This window comes from Drosophila santomea, chromosome 2L, assembly GCF_016746245.2.
Source record: "Drosophila santomea strain STO CAGO 1482 chromosome 2L, Prin_Dsan_1.1, whole genome shotgun sequence".
Classification (NCBI taxonomy): domain Eukaryota; kingdom Metazoa; phylum Arthropoda; class Insecta; order Diptera; family Drosophilidae; genus Drosophila; species Drosophila santomea.
In genome coordinates, this window is record NC_053016.2 from 16537155 (window position 1) to 16558750 (window position 21596).

Consider the following 21596-nt stretch of genomic DNA (forward strand, 5'->3'; position numbering starts at 1 on the left):
AAGTGATGGATGAACGTAGGAACGACGATAATGATTCTTTTCTAACGAGCAAACGTATTAGTTTTTGTGGCAAATAAATACTAAACAACATTAGGGGTTTCCCACGTGCGTTAAATTGCATCGTTATTGCAAGTGTTTCACAAAGTTCATTTATTCAAAAGGCTACAAACGTTATATATTTAAATGCTAAATGTTCATTTAAATTGTTGACTGTAAGAACAAAAAAAATACGAATTGCTATAAGGTTATATTAAAATTTGAATATGCATATGTACACACATATGTTCAAATGGTTTCTTCACCCTCTTTTAATGCAGAACTTTGGTTTCGAATTTGATCCTTTGCCCTCAACTTATTTTTTGCATTAAAATGTTTAAAGATGGACTCAAAGACGCATATGCGGCAATCAAAACATACGAAACCAAATCACTTACAGAGGACTTCGGGTTCGGGTTCGGGTTGAATAATATCTGAAGGTGTTTTCATCTACATATCGTAAATATATGTGTATATTCTACACCGACAAAAAATAGCGAAACCGGAAATGCCAGATGCCAAGACTACCCGAGAACCAAAAGTAGTGTAGCGGGGGGTGGAAGGGGGAGGGAATGGTGTATGGTGTGGTGTGTGCCTAGATCGTTATCCGCATTTCTGGTTTGTTTTTCATTATAGGCAGAACTGAACGCCATGCACGATGCGATCTGCGAATACCCCGGACCCTGAGAATCGGCGATGCAGTCACGTAGACCCACTAATTGAGCGAGATCAATAACGGTGATTGTGTGTGCACCTTATACGTATGTACATATGTATGTACTTATTTACCTGAACAATTCGGACAGCACGTGGATAGTCGCGTATTATCCAAAATAATGGATAACGGCTTTGGGTTTTGCTAAGTGGATGCCGCTGGGAGCTCCTGAAGTTCCAAAGTAGTCGGCTATCGGTATCGTTATCGGCGGTGGGCTATCGGAATCGGTATGCTATCGACGACGGGCAGCAGGGTGTGGGTGAAGTTTACCGTTCCGGCGAACCGCTGGCAGAGCGCCTCAAACTAAAGTCAAAGGGCGGGCCAGGATGGCGATTGGTGAATCCGGTACTCGGTTTTGATTTTGGATTACTACGGCAAGGTAACAAGCCAAAACTTTCGGTTTTCTCTGCGCTCAGTTTCTGACAGCTAACACCACAATTGCTCGACTACCGTTACTTTTCGTCTTTCAATACCGTTGCACTGCACACATTGAGAGACACTCACACTTACACAAACACTCGCGTTCGCTTACTGAACTCCCAACTTTACGAATTTGATGTTGATTTCGATTTATGTATTTTAATTTCACTTTTTTCGCTCGTCTCTTGCCGTATTTGCCTTGTTGTTTTCGGACCACGCGTTTCGATCGTTTCGTTTTGCGGAAGCTTGCCCAAAAGCTTCGAGAATGTGGTTTTTCGATTTGACAGCAAAAAGGGCTGAGTAAATTTGCATTTGCACCTGGCTGAAAAGAGCGATATTCCCTTGACCAGAATTAATAGTTTCTGCAAATTTAACTGCACTGCTGGTGAGTTTCTACAGTCAATAGTCTGTCTAACGGCTGCTCTGCGATCGATCGGATCTCGATGGGCACTGTACTGCTCCCTGTTTGGTCTACTTGAGTGTCGAACATGTGACGAGCAACTGATGGCGCTGGCCCGCTCCACTGGTCCGCCGGCCAGGCGAAGACGCGCGACGCGGTATAGCGGGTACAGTAGAGCCTGCCTATCACTTTCACCGTTAAAAGTCAACTTTTTTTTAGGGTTTTGCCATTTTTCCAAATGAAAAGTGGCTAAGAAACCATAAGATATACATATTTATTTTGTCTATGTGGGTTGTCTATTTATGGGTTAATTTCTAACGTTTTTAAAGTATATCTAATGAAATAATCGCATTTTGAGCAAAAATCTATAATCCAGATATTCGCACCGTTCATTTTATTATTGACATTAGAATATTTATAAATACGTTAAAATATTGTATAACACTATCTAGAGTTTAAATGAGTTTTTATGCCTCTATTTTATGTGGGGGCACATAGTGGCCATTTGGTTTGGCCGTCGACGTTCCACTGTAGTGAGTGTGGGCAAAGCGGAGGCGCCGACAATTCTAGAGATTGCCATCGAAAAGTTCGCGAAACGGAATTAGCAACAACAATTAAGTCGAAATGAGCATGCTGTCTCTCTCGCTCTTCGACTACACTAAGCTCTCCCTCTTCAAATGCTCGGAACCATAAATGTCTTTCTACCTTCGGTGAAGAAAAGCTTTTAGAGCTTTTGAGTAGTAGGTCAAGAAATGCCTTGAAAATATTGTTTTGACTCGGTTTTCACTTTTTAAGCCTTGTTTCTAACTGATCTGTCGTCTGTGCTTAAAAGATAAGCTCTACTCAAAGGTGGTGGTGGCAAAGTGGTAATGAGAGAGAGGAAGCTAGAGTAGTGAAGACGAGGTAGCTTTTTACGATCACTTTGTTGTAATAACGAAATACCGGCCGGCGTTGGCGTTTCGAAATTGAGAAAGCGCCGACCTTGTGTTCTCTTTATGTGTCTCCCTTCTTCCTTCACCATCCGAACGGGTGGGTGTATGAAACAGCGAGAGGGTTGGGGTGGCAACCGAATGCTAATTAATTGAGAGCTTTCTCCCTGTCACTGTCGCAGCAAAAAAGCTTTTGAGTTATTACCATTTATACATATGAATTATGTATGTACATATGTATTTGTACACATGTATAGGATATAGCCCACTGATCCTTTAGAATCTGTAGAAAAACAAGTTCGGAAGTGCAACTGCCGGGCGCTCGGAATCACGATCACGTGACCAAGGCTGCAAAACTGCGACTAGAAATACATAATTGGCGAAGCAGCTAAAATCACATTGTCAGGGCGGTATTCTTGGCTGTCGCCGATTCAATAGCTAAAGCGATGAAACAAACCCAAAAATATCTTAACACATCCACCGTTTGAAAATCTCTTAGACCAAATGCGATGCGTAGTAGCCACGCGGCCAATAACACATTTCAATTATTTTGCCAACAAAAAGAACGGGCATGTGCACGTATTTATAAAAACTGCGTGAATCCACAGTAAACAATAGTTAACCGTTACTTCTTCGCTTATAAATTCCTCCAACATTGTTGGTATGACATTGAAATTGGCGTCTATCACCTAATCCATACGTATGATTAATTAGTATTATTAAAGGTTATATTAATACAAAATTGCGCATTTCAATAAACTTAAAGCCCTGTTCTGGTTATAAAAATATAATGGAGACAAATGAATAACCTTTTGAAATTGCATTTTGTAAGTGTTAGCTTTGTAATTTACTGAACGTACATACATACATACATACATACATACATCGTGACTCATGTTAACCAAGTTTTCCATTGAAAAATGTTTTGTTTAATAGGGAAAACGCACGAGAGCATTTCACTGTTAGGCAATTTTAAATACATACATAAGTAAGCATCTTTCATTTAGCAGATCAGTCAGAACTATGTACATACATACATAAATCCAATCACTATGCTAATTAAATCTAACAGAAAAAATAAGAAGTTTCCACAAAACGTTTCCAATTTTATAACCTCGTTAATAGTCCAGAAATGTATAGATACAAAATGTGTGGATGTAAATGTTTACAGGCCTGTGCTGCTAGCAACATTTGAAGTTTAACATACATATGAACACATTTCCATACATAACATTTATTAGGCATATGAACACATCAGTAGTAATAGTAATTTTTTAAATGGTCAGTGGTACACAAATATTGCTTTTCATAAACCCAATCCACTTTGAAATGTTCTTCTGTTATTATCTTTTGACTCAAGGCTTGCGTAATTTAAGCATAAGTTATTTTATCATCAGAAATATTATATCCACACTTCTCATTTACCATAACAGTTACGTACAAGTTTTAAATTTTAGAACAATTTTTGTGTGCTATTGTTTAAAAAAGTTACTAGTATAAACAAATTTTTAAAACATACTCTCTCGATAAACTTTATAATATGTTGAATTCATAAAAATCGCTGTGCTGCTCCAGTCACTATGGCGGCAAAAATAGTGGCGCCGAAAATTCGTTTCAGCAGCTGATCCTGCCACTTCCGGTTTGCGATGCACTGACGGTAAGGCATACTGGAAAAGGAGACGCTGTTATAGAGGGGAATCCAACCAGGAAACAGACGGAAGAGCAGTGTGTCCAGCGATTTCCGGAGGCGGAACGTCCAGCGTTTGGTCAAGTCTCGCATCTGCAAAGTAGGGAATACACGAAGTACAATATGAAACCATATTTATTCTAGCTCCGAAACTCACCTCCACATAATTGTACATAGCCAGATCGCAAATGGCAAAGGCGTCTTGCCAGCGAGATTCGGTAAACAGGGTCAACGTCTCGTCCATTGGCAGCTGCTTGGCCAAAATGTCGGTGAGTAGCGTGACATCCTCCATTCCAGCATTCATTCCCTGGCCGTAGTACGGAACCATGGCATGGGCGGCATCGCCGAGGATCAGTGCCTTATCCGCATAGTGATACGGTCTGCACTTGATGGACACCAGGAACTGTGGCCTGGTCTTAAAGAAATCCTTTATGAGCTGTTGCTCTCCAATCAGGGGCAGTGCGTCCCGGAAGTTCGTCTTAAAGAATTCCAGGAGATCGTTTTGATTCTGAATTCTAGCGAAGACATCAAAAGGCATGGACAAGGTGACCGTGAAAGATTTATCCTGATTCGGTAGGGCAATCATCATAAATGTGTCACGCGGCCATATGTGCAGGTAGTTGGCAGGCATCTGGAAGTCCCCCGATTTCGAGGGTATACAGAGCTCCAGATACCCCGTTTCTATGTACTCTTGGGAATAGTTGAAGCCCGGCAAGCGGACCAAGTGCTGGCGCACGCTGCTGAAGGCCCCATCACAGCCCACTATAAGATCTGCATGGGCAGCTACAGCTTCCTTGGCGGGATTCTGGAACTCCAAGGATCCCTCTTTTAGATTAGCACTTGTTAGTTTGTGCTCAAAGTGGCAGCGAATATTGGGTAGCTTATCGCAGGCATTTAAAAGGACTTCGTTGAGCTGACGGCGTCCCACGGAGTACAGGCATTGATTGTTAATGGGATCGTATAGGACCACACTGGAGTTTCCTCTGACATCGTGGAGCATTCTACCCCGCATTGGTATGGCGGTGGCCAGCACCTCTTGCTCGAGACCCACGGCGGCCAACGCCTTCCGCCCACGCTGGGACAGAGCCAGGTTGATGCTCCTGCCCTGAACAACTAGGGCATGGCGGATATCCTCCCGAAACTCGTACAAGTCCACGTGGTTGCCCATGCGGGCAAAGTTCAAGGCTGCCAGAGAACCCACCTAATGTTATGGAGAATAAGATGCGTAGAAAGTGTGATAAGAGCACTATATCTGGAACACGGGATTTGAAATCACTAAAGATAAGGCATCAAACTATGTATGTAAAGACACATGAAACACATTAGCATATTTGGAAGATTGCTTAGCCTTGGAGCATTCATGATTTATAAGTTGAAAATGTTGAGGAAAATTTTAATACTATTTTTATAATTATTACGATGTGTATTTCATTATGATCAACCGCGTAGCAAAGCATTGTTTTAAAAAACATGAATAACAATCATTTACTCTGAACATAATTATAACCTTATTTAAATAAGATTGGTACATCCTCTTAAGTGTAAGAACGTACTAATCTAATTTAAATACAGAACATGTAAATTTGATGCACTACACTTATAAACCTGCAATCTGTACATGATTTCGTAGTGAGTTTGAAACATGTAGGAGTTTCTTCAGATATTTATAAGACTTTATCACACTTACAAGTCCTGCTCCGACAACCGCCACCCTACGCCGTCGTCCATGTCTCTCGGTTCCCCCAGCATCTGTAGACTCCTGGCGGCCGTTCACCTCTTGTCTGATGATTCCTGGGCTCATGACTGCTCTGGTGGTTCGTTGGCAGCGAAATGAAGATGGGATCGAAATGGAAGCCAGCCAACTGGCTGGGGAAATGTTTAACCAAGAGATTATGTCAGAGGCGCAGTAAATGGTATCTATGGTTGTTTGATGTTGCTGCGGGAAGCCAACCAAATGCAGCGGCGTAGCCACAAACATTTATCTTGGGGTCTCCTTCCTGAGTTGTGAAGAAACTGTTGTACACACTATAAACTAATGCGTACACTTAATGAGTTCAATTCGGGTGTTTGAATCTGACTCGCTACTGCGAGGGCATCGCATTTTATTCATTCTTACATAGGTTCTTATCATCTAATTATATAATGCAGCGCTTGTAAGACGCTGCAGTCTGCGTTGGTCAATGCAGCTGAGGTTTATCTTAAATCTATATTTGTGACCTATGACCGCGCTAATCACCTCCCGCGTGATCATACCTCTTAACACTTCGGCAATAGACCCCTGCAATCGTACTTATCTGTAGTTGCCACTTATGTTGTCCCATGCCATGTTTATTGCAGCCCATAAATAGAACATATTTATAGTTTGCCTACTTATCATGTCTAAACACATCTTTAGACACTGTTCAACTGTTAACTCTTAACTGCTAACTGTCAATTGTTTAAATCAAATAAATATATATGTATATAATGAACAGGTTCACTGTCTGTTCGCATAAGCGTCGAGATCTATATACATATACAAAACTGTAAAACCAGGATAGCTTGCATATTCTAGTATGCAACGTTTCTTCAGAACGTTGCCAGTCCCACTAAAGCACTTTCTTGGCACTCCCAAAAACTGAATAACGGGTATCTGATAGTCGAGGACTCGGCTTAGCGTTTTCTCATGTATGTATGTTAAATTTAAGTAATCATAAGCAGGCCCGGCGACAGGGAATACGGGCCCGGGGGGAAACGGTTTGAATAAATATTATTTTACCACTAAACTAAAGACGGAATGTACTACTCCAATAATGCTTAACGGGTAACAAATTTAAGATTTTAACATTTTGTATAAAACAATTGAGATGTTTGCCATACAGTAAGTAGGTTATTCATTCAAGAATAAAACAAAAATTCACAATTCATGTATCGAAATTATAAACCGCTGCAATTTAAATTAACATGACTAACCAGCCTTGCCAACGCGTTTCCAACGCTAAGCTTTCTGGTATTTTTGCCTGCGCTGCAAGGTATTATTTGTCGCTAAAACCTCGGTCACACCAAAAGCTGCTGTGGAAAAACTCATGCACAATAGAAAATAGAAAACCGAATATTTTCACAACATAACCGTAATTCCTCGCCCAAAGAACCCTAGTAGCATGTGCAGGACACCCCTCGGCGTAGGAATTTAAAGGAACTAGAGGAAAACCAAGAGCGAAACGACGTAAAAAGCGAACTCTATTTTTACTCTATAGATAGCATCCAAGGAGAACCACAAAAGGCGAAACCAAAATGGTAATAAAATGCCACCAAAATAAGCGAAGAACAAGTGCAAAAGGGGAAGACGCGTACAACGGGAAAGGGCAAACACGAGAGCGCAGGAAGGCAGTGGGAGCTTGTACCGTTATAAAGTCAAATTCCGTTCTGTGTTTCTTTTCACCCCCCACCTCTTCCTCTCTTGGCATTGCAAAATAATAAAATTCTCGATTAACATATACATTTTTGCCTGCAGGGAAATGAAACATCACTGCCCATGGAAATGTGTTCCAATTGTAAGTACGAAATAGTTCACTCAATGTCATTTCAACAGAATGGCAGCTATTTATGAATATGCAAACATGGGCACATATGTATGTAAGAGTGTACGTTTAGATACGGTATGCATGTACGAATGTACGCACGTATGCATATATGTATGTACATATGTCAATACGCGAATGGCCAACAAAAGTGGAATGCAAACTAAACGTGGCGTAGAAATACAATTTTAAATTCACAATTTTTTATTCCGCACCATCACGAGATCTTACACCAAATCATTCCATTTCGAAATTGGCATTCTAGAATGCGTCTTTGTCACACTTTGTCACAGATATTATCTGATGATCGACAGACAACCGGATGCTAAATATAAATCGCCAACAATCTCAACCAGAATCTCGAAATCTGGGATTACATCTACTAACAGCATGTATAAATATGCAGATATTTGCAAATTATTTTCAACTATTTACCTTATTAGCAGCTTAGCTTGAATAATAATTGAATAACTTTTGTTTGAATTTTGTCAATTATATTTGTGACAAGGTAGATCTTATATACATATGTAAATGTACGTACAAGTGTAAAAAGTAGTCTTTAAAATAAATTTTAATCAACGCTACAGAAATTTTAAAAAAATGTAAGAGAAGGATTATGGAAGCTCCACTGTAATCATACCCTAAGCGCTCTTGACACTGAAGTACTGAATTTTTAACAAAATCTTTTCCAATATTTCACTTCTTTCTACAGTCGATGCAGACGAGATCCGGCGGTTGGGCAAACGCTTCCGGAAACTGGATCTGGACAATTCGGGGGCGCTGAGCGTGGATGAATTCATGTCGCTGCCGGAGCTGCAACAGAATCCGCTGGTGCAGCGCGTGATCGACATTTTTGACGCGGACGGCAACGGCGAGGTGGACTTCAAAGAGTTTATTCAGGGCGTGTCGCAGTTCAGCGTCAAGGGCGACAAGCTTTCTAAGCTGCGGTTCGCCTTTCGCATCTACGACATGGACAACGATGGCTACATTTCCAATGGCGAACTGTTTCAGGCAAGACCCACGAATTTCACTATAAGCTTATCGCACTAAAAAGTTGTTTTAAAGGTTTTAAAAATGATGGTGGGCAACAATCTGAAGGACACGCAACTGCAGCAGATTGTGGACAAGACGATCGGCTTCGCGGATAAGGATGAGGATGGCAAGATCTCGTTCGATGAGTTCTGTTCTGTGGTCGGCAATACGGACATTCACAAGAAGATGGTAGTCGATGTCTAAAATAGGTTTAACGCAGATCCCCTTTTCTACGCGATGTTATTTATTTATTTTATACACGTCGGCATCCTTCGATTGTCACTATCACCACTATTTATATGGTTATTATTTTTGATCGGCAATTCGATAGTTAAATATTGTTATAAGCCTTTGGCGCGCCAGTTCAGTCAGTCAGTACAGCGATTGAAGGCTTAGGAAGAAATCGTGAATGCAATGTTGTTATCCTAAGTTGAAAAGTGGAAAAATGCGCCTCCTACTTACTTCTTAAATATATACATCTATATACTTATATATAAATGCATATATAGTCATAATTTATTATACAATTATACATTTAATGAATTCAAAAACCCTAGAAGCAAAACTAAACTAAAGCGAAAACCAACTTCGTGCAAGTAAAGGCAAATAAAGCAAACCAAGTTGAACCAATGCTCTTTCGAATCGGTAAATGAGAGTTTTTCACTTTCGCTTTATCATGTTAATGTTATATTTCTAATTCTCCTGTGATTTTGCCAAAAAAAAAACAAAACGAAACAAATCGAAATATGAAGTATGATGAGAAGAACACAAGCACGGGGCAGCTAAGCAATCTGCCCGAAGGCGCTCTTCTCTATTGACTTAGTCTAATTTACACATTGTGTACTTTTTATATATTTATACATACCTACTTGTACTAATCGAATGTTATAACCTACGTATTTTTATATATCTTGACTAACTTGATAACACCAGGGGAAGGCGAAGTTTGCCGTTTCTAAAGTCTACCTTAACTAATCTACCGCCACTTAACTCAAATTAAACAATTCTCACGCAGAATTACGCCTCGAAAGTTTTCTAAAATATGCTACATTTTGCAGTTTATAAAGCGAGTTAACTGAAAATCGAATAATTATACATCAATACATATGAAGCAATGCCGTGGGTGGGGTGCAAGGCGCTATTGCAGTAACATTTTTTTATACCTAATTATACTAGTTAAAGATGCAAGAAAACCAAATAGTAAAAATGCATGTTACAAATTTTACAATTAACAAATTTTAGCACACTCGCCACTCAATTTGTTAGCTAATCAATTTCATTGCATTATTTAAAGTAATCGACTCGAGATCATATATCATTGTAAAATGGTGTAGCCAAATAGCTGGGACCCCATTGAAAAGCCCGCGTGGAAGGCTCAGCTTGCTGGCCAGTCGAAGCAATAATAAGCAAATCCTTCAATAAAAAATAAAATTATACACTAACGAACAAAGGTTTTCAATGGTTGGTAGTGCGATGGTGGAGCTACAGCAAGATAAGATAAGGTCTGCGGCAAAAGCTTGCTCATCCAACTACTCACTACCACGGGTACTACCAATCAGTTGTGAAATAATCAGCAGTCTGCCAGGTTCCCTGTGGGATCGGAAACATGTTGAAGCTGGACACCAAAGGAGGAATCATCTGCTCGGGCTGCCTGTCCATAGCCTTTGCCATAACCTATTTGGCTTTAATGGACGATTACTTCTGGAGACGTAGGCGTATATACACACTATTCTGAGAGATCTTTGCGATGCATAGTGTTGTTTCGTTTTAGAGGGCCTCTACGAACTGGGAATACACATTTCGTCTCTGCAGATATTGGGCAGCCTAGTTCTCATAGTGGGAGCTGTAAAGGTAAGTGAAGTGGACAGTGCCCTGTGCATTATCTTATGTATCTCTTATCTCTTTGCGCAACACAGCAAAGGCACAAGTTTTTTGTGCCGTGGATGATAACCACAGGATTCTTTATGTACTTGATGGTTTACCTGCTCATTATACTGATAGTCCAGGGAAGAGAGTGGATATTCATACCGGCGATGGTGGTTCCGTTCACAGGTAGGGAGTTAGCACACAGAAATTAAGCAGCTATTTAAACTAAATCCTGCACTTTCAGTCTATCTTGGCTGCGCCTTGTACTCGGTGCAAAAGGCTTTCGACAGGATGCGCAAGGAGGGGCCACCTGCATATACCACCTTGTCCGACAAGAAGGATTTCATTAATCACATATAGATATATAGAGATTGTTATCACTTGCAATATGAAAACAAACATTATTAAAGGAAGATTAGATAGCTTGAATGTAAAAGCTTATTATGAGCTATTTGAATCAAACCTAGATCTATGTGATTTCTTATCATTTCTTCAGGGTAAATTACACCTTTTCTAGAGTTTAGAAAAATTTATTGATGATTTAAAATAATAATATATATGTAGTAGGATGCACTGCTACTTTAAAAACTTAACCGCAACTGAAGCGAGGTAAAAGTTCAAAAACGGGCACAACTAATTTCGAATCAGAGATATCCTAAAGTTTTGGAATTCACTTTGCGGCCATACACATCATCACTAGCGCAGTCCTCATCCTCTGTGCCACAAAGGTAGGCCACGTCCCCCAATCCGTTTACCCAATTTTTAATAACATTCCCTCATCGTAGAAAAAGCAAATGTTTTTATTAAATTAAAAACTACATTCAGGCTGCCTTGGAATGTCGATAGATGCGGTGCAAAAGGCCTTTCGAAGGATGATCAAGGATGTGCTTCCACCGACGTATCCCGACATGCAAATCAAAAGTATTTTTGTAAATTACATATGATGCATTTGGAATGGAATTTGGTTTGTGCCAATCGTGAGTTTATTAAAAACACGTACACATCTACGAATAAGTTATATACTGTCTTTATTAACGCTTATCGCTTTGTTAAATCTGCAATAATTATATTTATTATTGTGGACTACATCTTGAACGGTTTTATTATATTTCTAAAATATTTGTAAGATCATAAAAAAGAAAACTGAAATAATTTTTTTACTTGGTTCGCCATCTTTATATAGCCGTTTAACTCCCACAAACCGCCAAAACGTCCACGCCCAAAATGTTTAGATTGTTTTAAATTTTATTATATTTATAAATTATTATATTTTGCCCTCAATTGAAAAATGCGTGAATGTTTGCTGTCATTTTACTATTTGTTTTTCCAATTTGTATTCTATTTTGATAGTGGAGGAACTCGACTAAAGTGTTTGGAATGACAGCATTTTCAAATATCCCGCGCTTTGCAGCCCTGGCTGATACTAATCGATTCGATTCTGAAATGCGGAAAAGCTATGTACAAAACAGCATATGACCTTCCATGACCTTGGTTATACTCATAAAAATGCAGCTTTGTAAAAGAATGCAGGTCGATATATGGCAACAAAACATTCCACCAAAAAAAAAAGAAAACATTTATGTATATATAGGCTGAGTTCAATTATATGTTTTATATATATACATATGTTGTTGTTTTGCCGAAGAATCAAAGGCAAACAAACAGCATCCGCACAGGTTTCAAAGTGCAGCGATAAGAAAATATGTATATGTTTGTTATCTGTGAATTGCAGACTCCCAGAATTGGCAACAACATATGTACATAAATAGAAACGTCGTTCCTTTGAGTTTTGCGTGGCTCCCAGGCGAAGCAGAGATACTTTTTACGTATATATTGCATATCTCAGCAAGTCTATCTGTCGATGCCCTAACCTTCACACGCCCTTGGGCTTACACAAGCAAAGTTCATTCTATGCACAAGTTTTATTTTTTAAATAGCTGGCATTTAAATACAGTAACAGGGCGATACTTTATTTAACAACAATAAATAGTTTTGCGTAGTTATGGCTATTTTGTGCATTTGAATGGTAACTTTAAGAGCTAACCAAGAAAAGCAATTTGAATTGCGCGCCTTTTGGATTATGCAACAGTGATTCCTGACCAGCTGCTGGGCCCCGGATTTGTACGATAGTGGCGTTTAGTCCTTGCTCTGCATATACTTGATGAGGTCGATGACGCGGTTGGAGTAACCGAACTCGTTGTCGTACCACGAGATAAGCTTGACGAACTTGTCGTTCAGCGAAATGCCAGCCTTGGCGTCGAAGACCGACGAATGGGTGTCGCTGAGGAAGTCGGTGGAGACCACCTCCTCGTCGGTGTAGCCCAGGATTCCCTTCAGGGGTCCCTTGGAGGCCTCCTCGACCTTAGCCTTGATTTCGTCATAGCTGGCTCCCTTGCCCAGGCGGACAGTAAGGTCCACCACGGAGACATTGGGAGTGGGAACGCGGAAAGCCATGCCGGTCAGCTTTCCATTCAGGGCCGGGATCACCTTGCCCACAGCCTTGGCGGCTCCGGTGGCGGCCGGGATGATGTTCTGGGCGGCGCCACGTCCATCGCGCCACAGTTTGCCAGAGGGACCGTCGACGGTCTTCTGGGTGGCAGTGGTGGCGTGCACGGTGGTCATCAGACCCTCGACGATCTCGAAGTTGTCATTGATGACCTTGGCCAGGGGAGCCAGGCAGTTGGTGGTGCACGAGGCGTTGGAGACCACCTTCATGTCGGGGCTGTAGGCGTCCAGGTTTACACCGCACACGAACATGGGCGCATCGGCGGATGGGGCCGAGATGATGACCTTCTTGGCACCGCCCTTCAAGTGGGTGGACGCCTTGTCGATGGTGGTGAACACTCCGGTGGACTCCACCACATACTCGGCTCCAGCGCTGGCCCAGTTGATGTTGGCGGGGTCGCGTTCGCTGAACACGGTGATCTTCTGGCCGTTCACCACCAGGAATCCGCCCTCAGCCGCAACGGTGCCCTTGAAACGACCGTGAGTCGAGTCGAATTTGAAGAGATACACCATGTAGTTGACATCGATGAAGGGATCGTTGACGGCCACCACAGAGGCGCCCTTATCGATGGCGGCGCGGAGCACCAGACGGCCGATGCGGCCAAATCCGTTAATTCCAATCTTCGACATGGTTGAGTTTCTGCTGCCTATTCACTTTTCCTCTCGTTCAGTTTCAGTTCGCTATTACGACTGCCGCTTTTTCCTTTTTCTGGAGCTTTTTTCGCAAACTATGTGTTGGTTCCTGCGGGGGTGACGGTGGGTAGGTGTGTATTTTGCCAGCGGACTGCGAAGGTCACACTTCAATTAAGTTTAGCCTGAAATAAATCGATTAGATTCGAATTTAAAACTTTTAATTATTTTGGAAAATTATGATAAGGCATTCATATAAAGGGTTTGACTGCTTGAAGGTCACAGGTACAAAACAACTGGAGATATGCATTGACTGTAAGATCTTAGTAAGAGGATACTTTTTAAAATTTCGGAATAATTTATAAAAAAGTAAAAGTATAAAACTACTTCATATTGCATTAGGGCCTTAAGATGCTATTTATTTATAACAATTTTTTTCTTAAGCAGTTCAATTCTAAATATATGCTTTTAAATTAAAATTTTTTTTTTTAATTATTTTATGTTGCATGCATTTATTCAGTTTGAATTCATATAGCAACAATCGATAGACCGATGTTTTTTCGATTCTGGGTCACTCTAATTTAAATTGAATTGAAAACAAATATCTCCGCGAGAACAAATCTATGTATTATTCGAAATGGCAGCCGCAGCAGAGGGAATCGACGGAGTATACTCCGTCCGCCTCGTCATCGCGGATTTCTATATGGAGAAGCCGCAGTTCGGCATGGATCCTTGCTATTCGGAGCTGCGCGGCAAAGAGATCAAGCGGGTGAGCCGTTCTATTTCACCACTCTTGAAAGACTGGGATAACGATCTATTTTATTACAGGTGCCAGTGATTCGGGTTTTTGGCGGCAACTCCAGAGGCCAGAAAACCTGCATGCATGTACACGGCGTGTTCCCCTATTTCTACATTCCGTATGACAAGAGGGATTTTGAGTGCCTGGAGCGGGGCATTCTGCAGATAGCCATGCACCTAGACAAGGCCATCAACATATCCCTGGGTCAAGGCAGCTCCAACGCCCAGCATGTGTTCAAAATTCAGTTGGTCAAAGGCATGTGAGTTCTTCCTAAACGTCTTCTTGGTGTAAATCTTTAGCCGACATACCTTTGCAGACCCTTCTATGGCTACCATCGCGCGGAACACCAGTTCCTCAAGATCTACATGTTCAATCCCCGGTTCGTTCGCCGCGCCGCCAACCTTCTCCAAAGCGGTGCTATCCTGAGCAAAAACTTCAGTCCGCACGAGTCACATGTGCCCTATATCTTGCAGTTTATGATCGACTACAATCTGTACGGGATGAGCTATGTGCATGTCCCGCTGGAGGTTCTCAAGTTCCGACGCAGCCATGACGATGAGGGTAAGCTGGGTACATAATCTCTTCAAGTTGCAAACTTACCTGTCTACCCTTTAGAAATCCCCTACGCGAATGTCAAGCCAGCGCAGCTGCTGGACCTCATAAGCGCGAAGAAAATGGCCTGCAGTGCCTTAGAGGTGGATGTCAGCTCAAACTTCATACTGAATCGGTTCCAGCTGGTGGCAAAGAGCAAGAGCAATCACACTAACCCAGGCATTGAGGCCATCTGGAATGATGAGAAACTGCGCCGACAAAAACTTGTCGAGAAGCACACCGATGCTGACGATGCCGAGAAGGCCCAAGCGGTAATCCGGGAATCTATGTTGTATTGATAGATCCTACAGCCTTCTTTTCATTGTAGGTGCCAATTCTGGAATTACCGCCAACACAAGAGCGTCATCAGATTGAAATTGCCGAGAGCGATATCTTCTACCGCACCGCTTTGGAGAGCAAGCTGATGACACTGGAGCAGTCCACGCTGTCCGAGCAAACGTTGTCAGATCAGACAACCCTTGCTAATGTAACCATGCAGACCACATTGCCCGGCACAAAGGCCCAGAAACGCACGTTCAACTTGCAAAAACTTCTAGCCAACGCCGTTTATCCGGAGGAGTGCTCACAGGATCAGCAGCATCTTTTGGTTAATGCTTCTTTTATACAAAACCATGTTAGCTGCAGAAACAGCAGCAATGTCAGCCTGTCAACCCCCAAGGATGAGTCCGATTACATGGACGAAACTCTAGTGGATGAGGAACTAATTCTAAGCCTTACACAGCCTCATGGAGCGATACCCCATGATGCCACCTGTGGGTAAACGGTTGCCAAAACTGAAACTTACTTTTTGATAATTAACGAATCGTTATTTTTGCTTCAGTGAGGGAGGAGGATTTGGAACTTTTGGATGCGTTGCAGCTGCTGGAGGAGCAGAATGAAAATGAATCCCATGTGGATCTAGACAGTTCATTGGCTCCTTTGTCGCAACATAAAAATTGTGAGTGCTTTATGGAGTTTTTTGTTCTGAATTGATTATACTGATCTTTTTTTGTAGTCGAACTGAAACCCGAGTTGTTACACAAGGAGACTGCAGCTGCTGCAGGTCACTTCGACGAAGATTGTGACACCGACGAGGATGCAGACCAAGAAACCCGACATGACTACTCCACCGCCCTCGACGATGTAGATGAGCTGTTGCTTAAGCTAACTCAAAGTCAGTTGGAACCTGCTGAATCAAAGGAACTAGAAGCATCCACTAAATTGCCGCAAGTCGATGGTGCTGATGATCGCTTACAGAGAACACCCATTAAATCGGGCAGTTCTAAGCCAAAGTCGAGTCCTCCAAAGACTCCAACAACCCCGAAAGGTCAGAAAAGCCTTCCCAAATCGCCACGTACTCCGAAAACTAGTGCGGCCAAGAAATATGCCCCGCTGGCTTTGACTATTGGAAGCAGTTCAGCAAAGAGTGGGTAGAACATAGAACTTCTACTTAGAAGTAGACTTTCATAAATCATAACTAATTGCAGAAAGCAACGATGACTTCACAGGGAGAGCGTCTAATCCACGCCTCAGTTTGCAGCTAGACCAAGGACCAGGATCGGGACAACTTCGGTAATCAAATTCTTTGTTTTCTTCATATGTAGGGCTTTTGATGACGAACATTTTGTTTCTAGTCCAGAAATCTCTTTGCGCAAGAAAGTTGCCATGTCGGAGCTACGACGAAAAAGTGTTGAGGACAGTTTTGTGCTCTTAAAGAACGAGTATGGTTAACTTATATTCTATACGGCAAGACATTTTATATTATTGTTTTCCTGATAGTTGTACTCCTGTTAGTAGTAGGAGACGATCTACTCGCAATCTGGACAAAACACACATTATTTGTTCCCTTACACCGAGGGACAGAAATCCTTGTTTGTCCGACATGTTCGAATCAGCTGACGGCAAGCAACTACCACCAGAAGAAGAGGTTAAGAAGCCGCGAAGGAGTACTCGTCATCAAGTTAAAGATAATCTACCCATGGTTGGGTGTGAGGCATCCTATAAGATGGAGTCCCACAGATCAGAAGGAAGTGGTTTCGTTGAGCTTCAACCATGCCAGAGTCCCGATGAGTGTTTCAGCGAAATAGAAAAAACTAAGTCACGTGGTAGAGGTAGAGGTCGTGGTAGACCTCTAACAAGAGCCAGACCATCACACAGTCCACAACAAAATACTAAAACTAGTTTGAACGAAAATGTTGCATTAGAACAAACAACAAACGTTTTTTCCACTAACCCAGAAAATCCCCAGCAGCAGCTAAACTGTGTTTCTAAAAAGTTGGATGATCTCAAAACTCAAAAAGGCAGTGATGAAAAGTTACAAAGTGAACTTTTTCCACAGGAACCATTTGTTATTTCTTCTGAAGATTCGGCAAACTCCAGTGAGAAGAACCCATATCCTACAAGCGATGATGAGGCCATCGAGTCCGACACTGAAAGCGATAATATAGTCACCAAACTTCGTAAAACACCCAACTTGAAACGCTTGCGAAGGAGCATTCGGTCGGAGTTGCTAACTAAGCAATTAACTCCTAGTTCAGCAATAAGACCCCCTGAGATCCAGACCACGCCTCAGCTGAGTCCTAAAAGCAATGAAAGCAACACACCAGAGCTAATGAGAAGTTTCTATGAGCATTCTCTGATTGTGAACAGTCCGTCGGTCTTCAGTGACGTGTTAGATAGTCCCCAGATGAATATGGATTCTCCTAAGACTGCTCCACCTTCTCCCGATAGTAACTCCTTCGTGATTACTCCCTTGGAGCTGCCTCCATCCTACGATGAGGTAATTCGCGGTAGCCGCAAAATGGACATTCCCGAGTACGAGTTCCAGAAGCCCTACTACAGCAATCCCTCCGATGTGAGCAAGGTAACGGAGGTGGGCTTCCTGGTACTCCACATCCCAGGAAACAAGCTAAATGACTGTGAACCCTTCCAGAGCGTACTGGGAAATGATCGTGGACTAGCCTCCTGGCGTCGTCAACAACTGATAGCCATCGGTGGTCCGGCAATGTTGCAACGACATCGGGGAGAACAAAAAATACGGGAGTACTTCAGCACTAAACAAAGAATAGCAATCGAGCCTGCACAGCTAGCACCCACATGGCAAGAAGCCCAGATATGGTTAAAAGCCAAAGAACTTCTTCGTCAGCGGGAGGAACCCAAAAAGTCTTCCGATGACATAGATAGCCCCATTAAGATCAAACGGCAGAAAATCACTATGATGCTGCCGGCCGAGGAAGGCGACGGCGGCAGTGGGAATGAAGATGCTGGTGAGGAATTCGACTGCAGTCTGAGCCTTACACCTTTGTCCCAAGCTAAGAATAAAGGCAAGGCAACCCCGATAAGTATCAAAACTAAGGAAACCGGAAAGAATCGCCTTCAGTCTGGAACCAGGCTCAACTTTAATGAAAACCAGGAGGAAGAACCAACAAGCTCGCAGTCTAGCGAACAAAGCGTCTCCAGTAGCGCGGTCCAGTTGGAGCTAGATCGTAGTTCCTTTCTGCGACAACTAGAGTGTAGTAGCCAGGAGAGGCAGCACGACGTCAGCTTTGGACTTAGCCACGCCACCATGGACAACACGTTCGGGTTTAAGGTTAATTTGGAGAACCTGCAGCAGGCGAAAGCCGACATTGAATGCAACCATCTGACAATCATAACTTTAGAGGTGTTTGTGTCCACGCGGGGTGATCTACAGCCAGATCCCATGCACGACGAGATTCGTTGTCTATTTTATGCTATCGAACACAGTTTACCGGATGAAAATCTTCCTAGCAAAGCCTGCGGCTATATAATGGTGAATACAGCCCAGGATTTGCTAAGTGAAGGCCATTCACATGGTATAGATCGGGATATTGAGGTGCAAGTTGTGACCAATGAAGCGGAGGCGTTTGAGGCATTGTTGGCTTTGTGTGGACGGTGGGATGCGGATATATTTGCAGGTTACGAAATCGAGATGTCTTCTTGGGGCTATGTGATTGATCGTGCCAAGCATCTGTGCTTTAACATCGCTCCCTTGTTGTCCCGAGTGCCCACACAGAAGGTCCGAGACTTTGTGGACGAGGATCGGGAGCAGTTCACCGATTTGGATGTTGAAATGAAACTCTGCGGTCGCATTCTGCTGGACGTATGGCGTCTGATGCGATCTGAGATCGCATTGACGTCGTACACCTTCGAAAACGTAATGTATCACATCTTACATAAACGATGTCCCTGGCACACTCCCAAATCCCTCACCGAATGGTTCGCCTCGCCCTGCACCCGCTGGCTAGTAATGGAATATTACTTGGAGCGAGTGCGCGGCACTTTGGCTCTTTTGGATCAGCTGGACTTACTGGGACGGACTAGCGAAATGGCCAAGCTCATTGGTATTCAGTTCTACGAGGTGCTATCGCGCGGCTCGCAGTTTCGCGTGGAAAGCATGATGTTGAGGTAGGTGGTAGCATTGAGAAGGACAAAATATTCTACTCTTATGATCTCTCTGTCTTCATAGAATCGCCAAGCCAAAGAATCTGGTGCCACTTTCACCCAGCGTCCAGGCTCGTGCTCATATGAGAGCCCCCGAGTATTTGGCACTAATAATGGAGCCGCAGTCACGATTCTATGCTGATCCACTAATCGTGCTTGACTTCCAGAGCTTGTATCCCAGCATGATCATTGCCTACAACTACTGCTTCTCCACATGCTTGGGTAGAGTAGAGCACTTGGGCGGTAGTACGCCCTTCGAATTTGGGGCATCGCAGCTTCGAGTTTCACGGCAGATGCTGCAGAAGCTACTGGAGCACGATCTGGTTACCGTTTCGCCATGCGGCGTTGTATTTGTGAAGCGCGAAGTGCGCGAGGGTATCTTGCCGCGCATGCTCACCGAGATCTTGGACACGCGCCAAATGGTCAAGCAGTCGATGAAGCTCCATAAGGATAGCTCTGCACTTCAACGGATCCTTCACTCAAGACAGCTTGGCCTTAAACTGATGGCCAATGTCACCTATGGGTACACCGCAGCTAACTTCAGTGGCAGAATGCCTGCAGTGGAAGTGGGTGACACTGTAGTTTCCAAAGGACGGGAGACCCTGGAGCGTGCTATCAAACTAGTGGAGAACAACGAGGAGTGGAAGGTGCGTGTCGTTTATGGGGATACGGATTCGATGTTCGTTCTTGTCCCTGGTCGAAATCGAGCTGAAGCTTTTCGACTCGGTGAGGAGATCGCTAAGGCCGTCACCGAAATGAATCCACAGCCAGTGAAGCTAAAACTGGAGAAGGTCTACCAACCTTGCATTCTGCAGACCAAGAAGCGTTACGTGGGATATATGTACGAGACAGCCGACCAGGCGCAACCCGTTTACGAAGCAAAGGGCATAGAAACTGTACGGCGAGATGGGTGTCCGGCGGTGGCCAAAATGCTGGAAAAGGTGCTACGCATATTGTTTGAGACGCAAGACGTCAGCAAGATCAAGGCGTACGTCTGCCGGCAGTTCACAAAGCTTCTGTCGGGCAAGGCCAACCTGCAGGACCTGATTTTCGCAAAAGAATTCAGGGGCCTTAATGGCTATAAGCCCACGGCTTGTGTGCCAGCACTAGAACTCACGCGGTAAATTAGACGATATTCCTTTGCTATCCCCAAATTGTATCATAGCCCTTTTTTTCAGAAAATGGATGCAAAAAGACCCACGACATGTGCCTCGTCGGGGTGAACGCGTCCCTTTTATAATAGTGAACGGCCCGCCAGGCATGCAACTAATCCGTCTGGTGCGCAGCCCGCACGACATCCTGGGCAACGAGGGTCATAAGATAAACGCCATCTACTACATCACCAAGGCAATTATTCCGCCGCTGAATCGCTGCCTGCTGCTCATAGGCGCCAATGTCCACGATTGGTTTGCCAGTCTGCCAAGGAAGTTACTCCTGACGCCAGCCGTAGGAAATGCCAACGAATTAGCGGGTGCACGAGGTGCCAAGTCCACCATTTCCCAGTATTTCTCTACCACCAACTGCGTTATTGATTGTGGCCGTCAAACCAAGGCAGGCATTTGTACAACCTGCATGAAAAACGCCACCAAATGCGTAGTTGTGCTATCAGATAAGACAGCGCGCCTGGATAGAGGTTACCAACTAACCAGACAGATCTGTCAGGCTTGTTGCGGACGGCTGGGCAGCCTTCAGTGTGACTCCCTCGACTGCCCAGTGCTGTACGTCTTGGAAGGAAAGCGAAGAGAACTCCACCAAATCGAGCACTGGCACAAACTTCTTGAATACCACTTCTAATGCCAATATACAGGATTTATCATTCATTAGGGATGTAATGTATTTTAACTTTCAGCTTGCTTATAAAAGTTAAAATTACATGCATTGCTTTAGCCACTGCTTCTAAACATTTACAAAGCTTATAGTCTACTTATGCATTGGGTGATTCTGTTGTGTTTAATACTAGAGGAA

General features: G+C 43.2%; 6 protein-coding genes across 8 annotated transcripts in view; 3 read left to right on the forward strand and 3 right to left on the reverse strand.

Moving 5' to 3' along the window:
- Positions 1 to 1682, reverse strand: part of LOC120443832 (terminal nucleotidyltransferase 5C) — a 41099-nt gene extending 39417 nt beyond the window's left edge. The window contains exon 1 of one of the 2 annotated variants that reach the window (XM_039623183.2): positions 826 to 1680. The gene's annotated coding sequence lies outside the window, so the exon portion shown is untranslated. Of the gene's footprint in view, positions 1 to 825 lie in introns of both variants that reach the window. The other variant, XM_039623187.2, reaches the window with a different exon arrangement.
- A 1953-nt stretch (positions 1683 to 3635) lies between these two features.
- Positions 3636 to 6206, reverse strand: LOC120458350 (kynurenine 3-monooxygenase). Its single transcript, XM_039645971.1, has 3 exons — positions 5875 to 6206; positions 4345 to 5388; positions 3636 to 4280 (listed from the first exon to the last, which is right to left on the reverse strand). Exons 1-3 carry the CDS (start codon positions 6163 to 6165, stop codon positions 4050 to 4052), a joined length of 1566 nt encoding a protein of 521 aa, XP_039501905.1. The 5' UTR covers positions 6166 to 6206; the 3' UTR covers positions 3636 to 4049.
- Positions 6207 to 7210: 1004 nt separating this feature from the next.
- Positions 7211 to 9405, forward strand: LOC120458370 (calcineurin subunit B type 2). Its single transcript, XM_039645993.2, has 4 exons — positions 7211 to 7463; positions 7681 to 7720; positions 8460 to 8758; positions 8813 to 9405. The coding sequence occupies exons 1-4, from the start codon at positions 7461 to 7463 to the stop codon at positions 8981 to 8983; spliced, it is 513 nt and encodes a 170-aa protein (XP_039501927.1). The 5' UTR covers positions 7211 to 7460; the 3' UTR covers positions 8984 to 9405.
- Positions 9406 to 10314: 909 nt separating this feature from the next.
- On the forward strand, positions 10315 to 11373 carry LOC120458381. The gene is made up of 5 exons (XM_039646003.2): positions 10315 to 10488; positions 10551 to 10630; positions 10696 to 10831; positions 10890 to 11142; positions 11210 to 11373. The coding sequence occupies exons 1-4, from the start codon at positions 10386 to 10388 to the stop codon at positions 11003 to 11005; spliced, it is 435 nt and encodes a 144-aa protein (XP_039501937.1). The 5' UTR covers positions 10315 to 10385; the 3' UTR covers positions 11006 to 11142; positions 11210 to 11373.
- Positions 11374 to 12548: 1175 nt separating this feature from the next.
- On the reverse strand, positions 12549 to 13854 carry LOC120458362 (glyceraldehyde-3-phosphate dehydrogenase 1). Its single transcript, XM_039645979.2, has one exon. It carries the CDS (start codon positions 13778 to 13780, stop codon positions 12782 to 12784), a length of 999 nt encoding a protein of 332 aa, XP_039501913.1. The 5' UTR covers positions 13781 to 13854; the 3' UTR covers positions 12549 to 12781.
- A 499-nt stretch (positions 13855 to 14353) lies between these two features.
- Positions 14354 to 21532, forward strand: LOC120446784 (DNA polymerase zeta catalytic subunit). 2 transcript variants are annotated; one of them, XM_039627933.2, is made up of 12 exons: positions 14354 to 14549; positions 14609 to 14838; positions 14896 to 15140; positions 15195 to 15442; positions 15499 to 15943; positions 16012 to 16128; positions 16186 to 16596; positions 16658 to 16742; positions 16805 to 16891; positions 16950 to 19595; positions 19657 to 20751; positions 20810 to 21532. In XM_039627933.2, the coding sequence occupies exons 1-12, from the start codon at positions 14418 to 14420 to the stop codon at positions 21423 to 21425; spliced, it is 6357 nt and encodes a 2118-aa protein (XP_039483867.1). In that variant the 5' UTR covers positions 14354 to 14417; the 3' UTR covers positions 21426 to 21532. The 2 variants fall into 2 exon arrangements, with proteins under 2 accessions (XP_039483867.1, XP_039483878.1); XM_039627944.2 differs by lacking the exons at positions 14354 to 14549; positions 14609 to 14838; positions 14896 to 15140; positions 15195 to 15442 and having other exon boundaries at positions 15794 to 15947.
- Positions 21533 to 21596: the final 64 nt, after the last annotated feature.

Excerpts from the sequence above, each read along its gene's own strand:
- LOC120458350 (XM_039645971.1), bottom strand. The coding sequence starts at position 6,165 with ATGTTTGTGGCTACGCCGCTGCATTTGGTTGGCTTCCCGCAGCAACAT. Across the intron at positions 5,389-5,874 it reads CGGTTGTCGGAGCAGGACTT|GTGGGTTCTCTGGCAGCCTT; the intron begins GTAAGTGTGATA and ends CCATAACATTAG. Across the intron at positions 4,281-4,344 it reads CTATGTACAATTATGTGGAG|ATGCGAGACTTGACCAAACG; the intron begins GTGAGTTTCGGA and ends CCTACTTTGCAG.
- LOC120458370 (XM_039645993.2), top strand. Across the intron at positions 7,721-8,459 it reads CATGGAAATGTGTTCCAATT|TCGATGCAGACGAGATCCGG; the intron begins GTAAGTACGAAA and ends TTCTTTCTACAG. Across the intron at positions 8,759-8,812 it reads CCAATGGCGAACTGTTTCAG|GTTTTAAAAATGATGGTGGG; the intron begins GCAAGACCCACG and ends GTTGTTTTAAAG.
- LOC120458381 (XM_039646003.2), top strand. The coding sequence starts at position 10,386 with ATGTTGAAGCTGGACACCAAAGGAGGAATCATCTGCTCGGGCTGCCTG. Across the intron at positions 10,489-10,550 it reads GGACGATTACTTCTGGAGAC|AGGGCCTCTACGAACTGGGA; the intron begins GTAGGCGTATAT and ends GTTTCGTTTTAG. Across the intron at positions 10,631-10,695 it reads TCATAGTGGGAGCTGTAAAG|CAAAGGCACAAGTTTTTTGT; the intron begins GTAAGTGAAGTG and ends TGCGCAACACAG.
- LOC120458362 (XM_039645979.2), bottom strand. The coding sequence starts at position 13,780 with ATGTCGAAGATTGGAATTAACGGATTTGGCCGCATCGGCCGTCTGGTG.
- LOC120446784 (XM_039627933.2), top strand. The coding sequence starts at position 14,418 with ATGGCAGCCGCAGCAGAGGGAATCGACGGAGTATACTCCGTCCGCCTC. Across the intron at positions 14,550-14,608 it reads GCGGCAAAGAGATCAAGCGG|GTGCCAGTGATTCGGGTTTT; the intron begins GTGAGCCGTTCT and ends ATTTTATTACAG. Across the intron at positions 19,596-19,656 it reads GTGGAAAGCATGATGTTGAG|AATCGCCAAGCCAAAGAATC; the intron begins GTAGGTGGTAGC and ends CTGTCTTCATAG.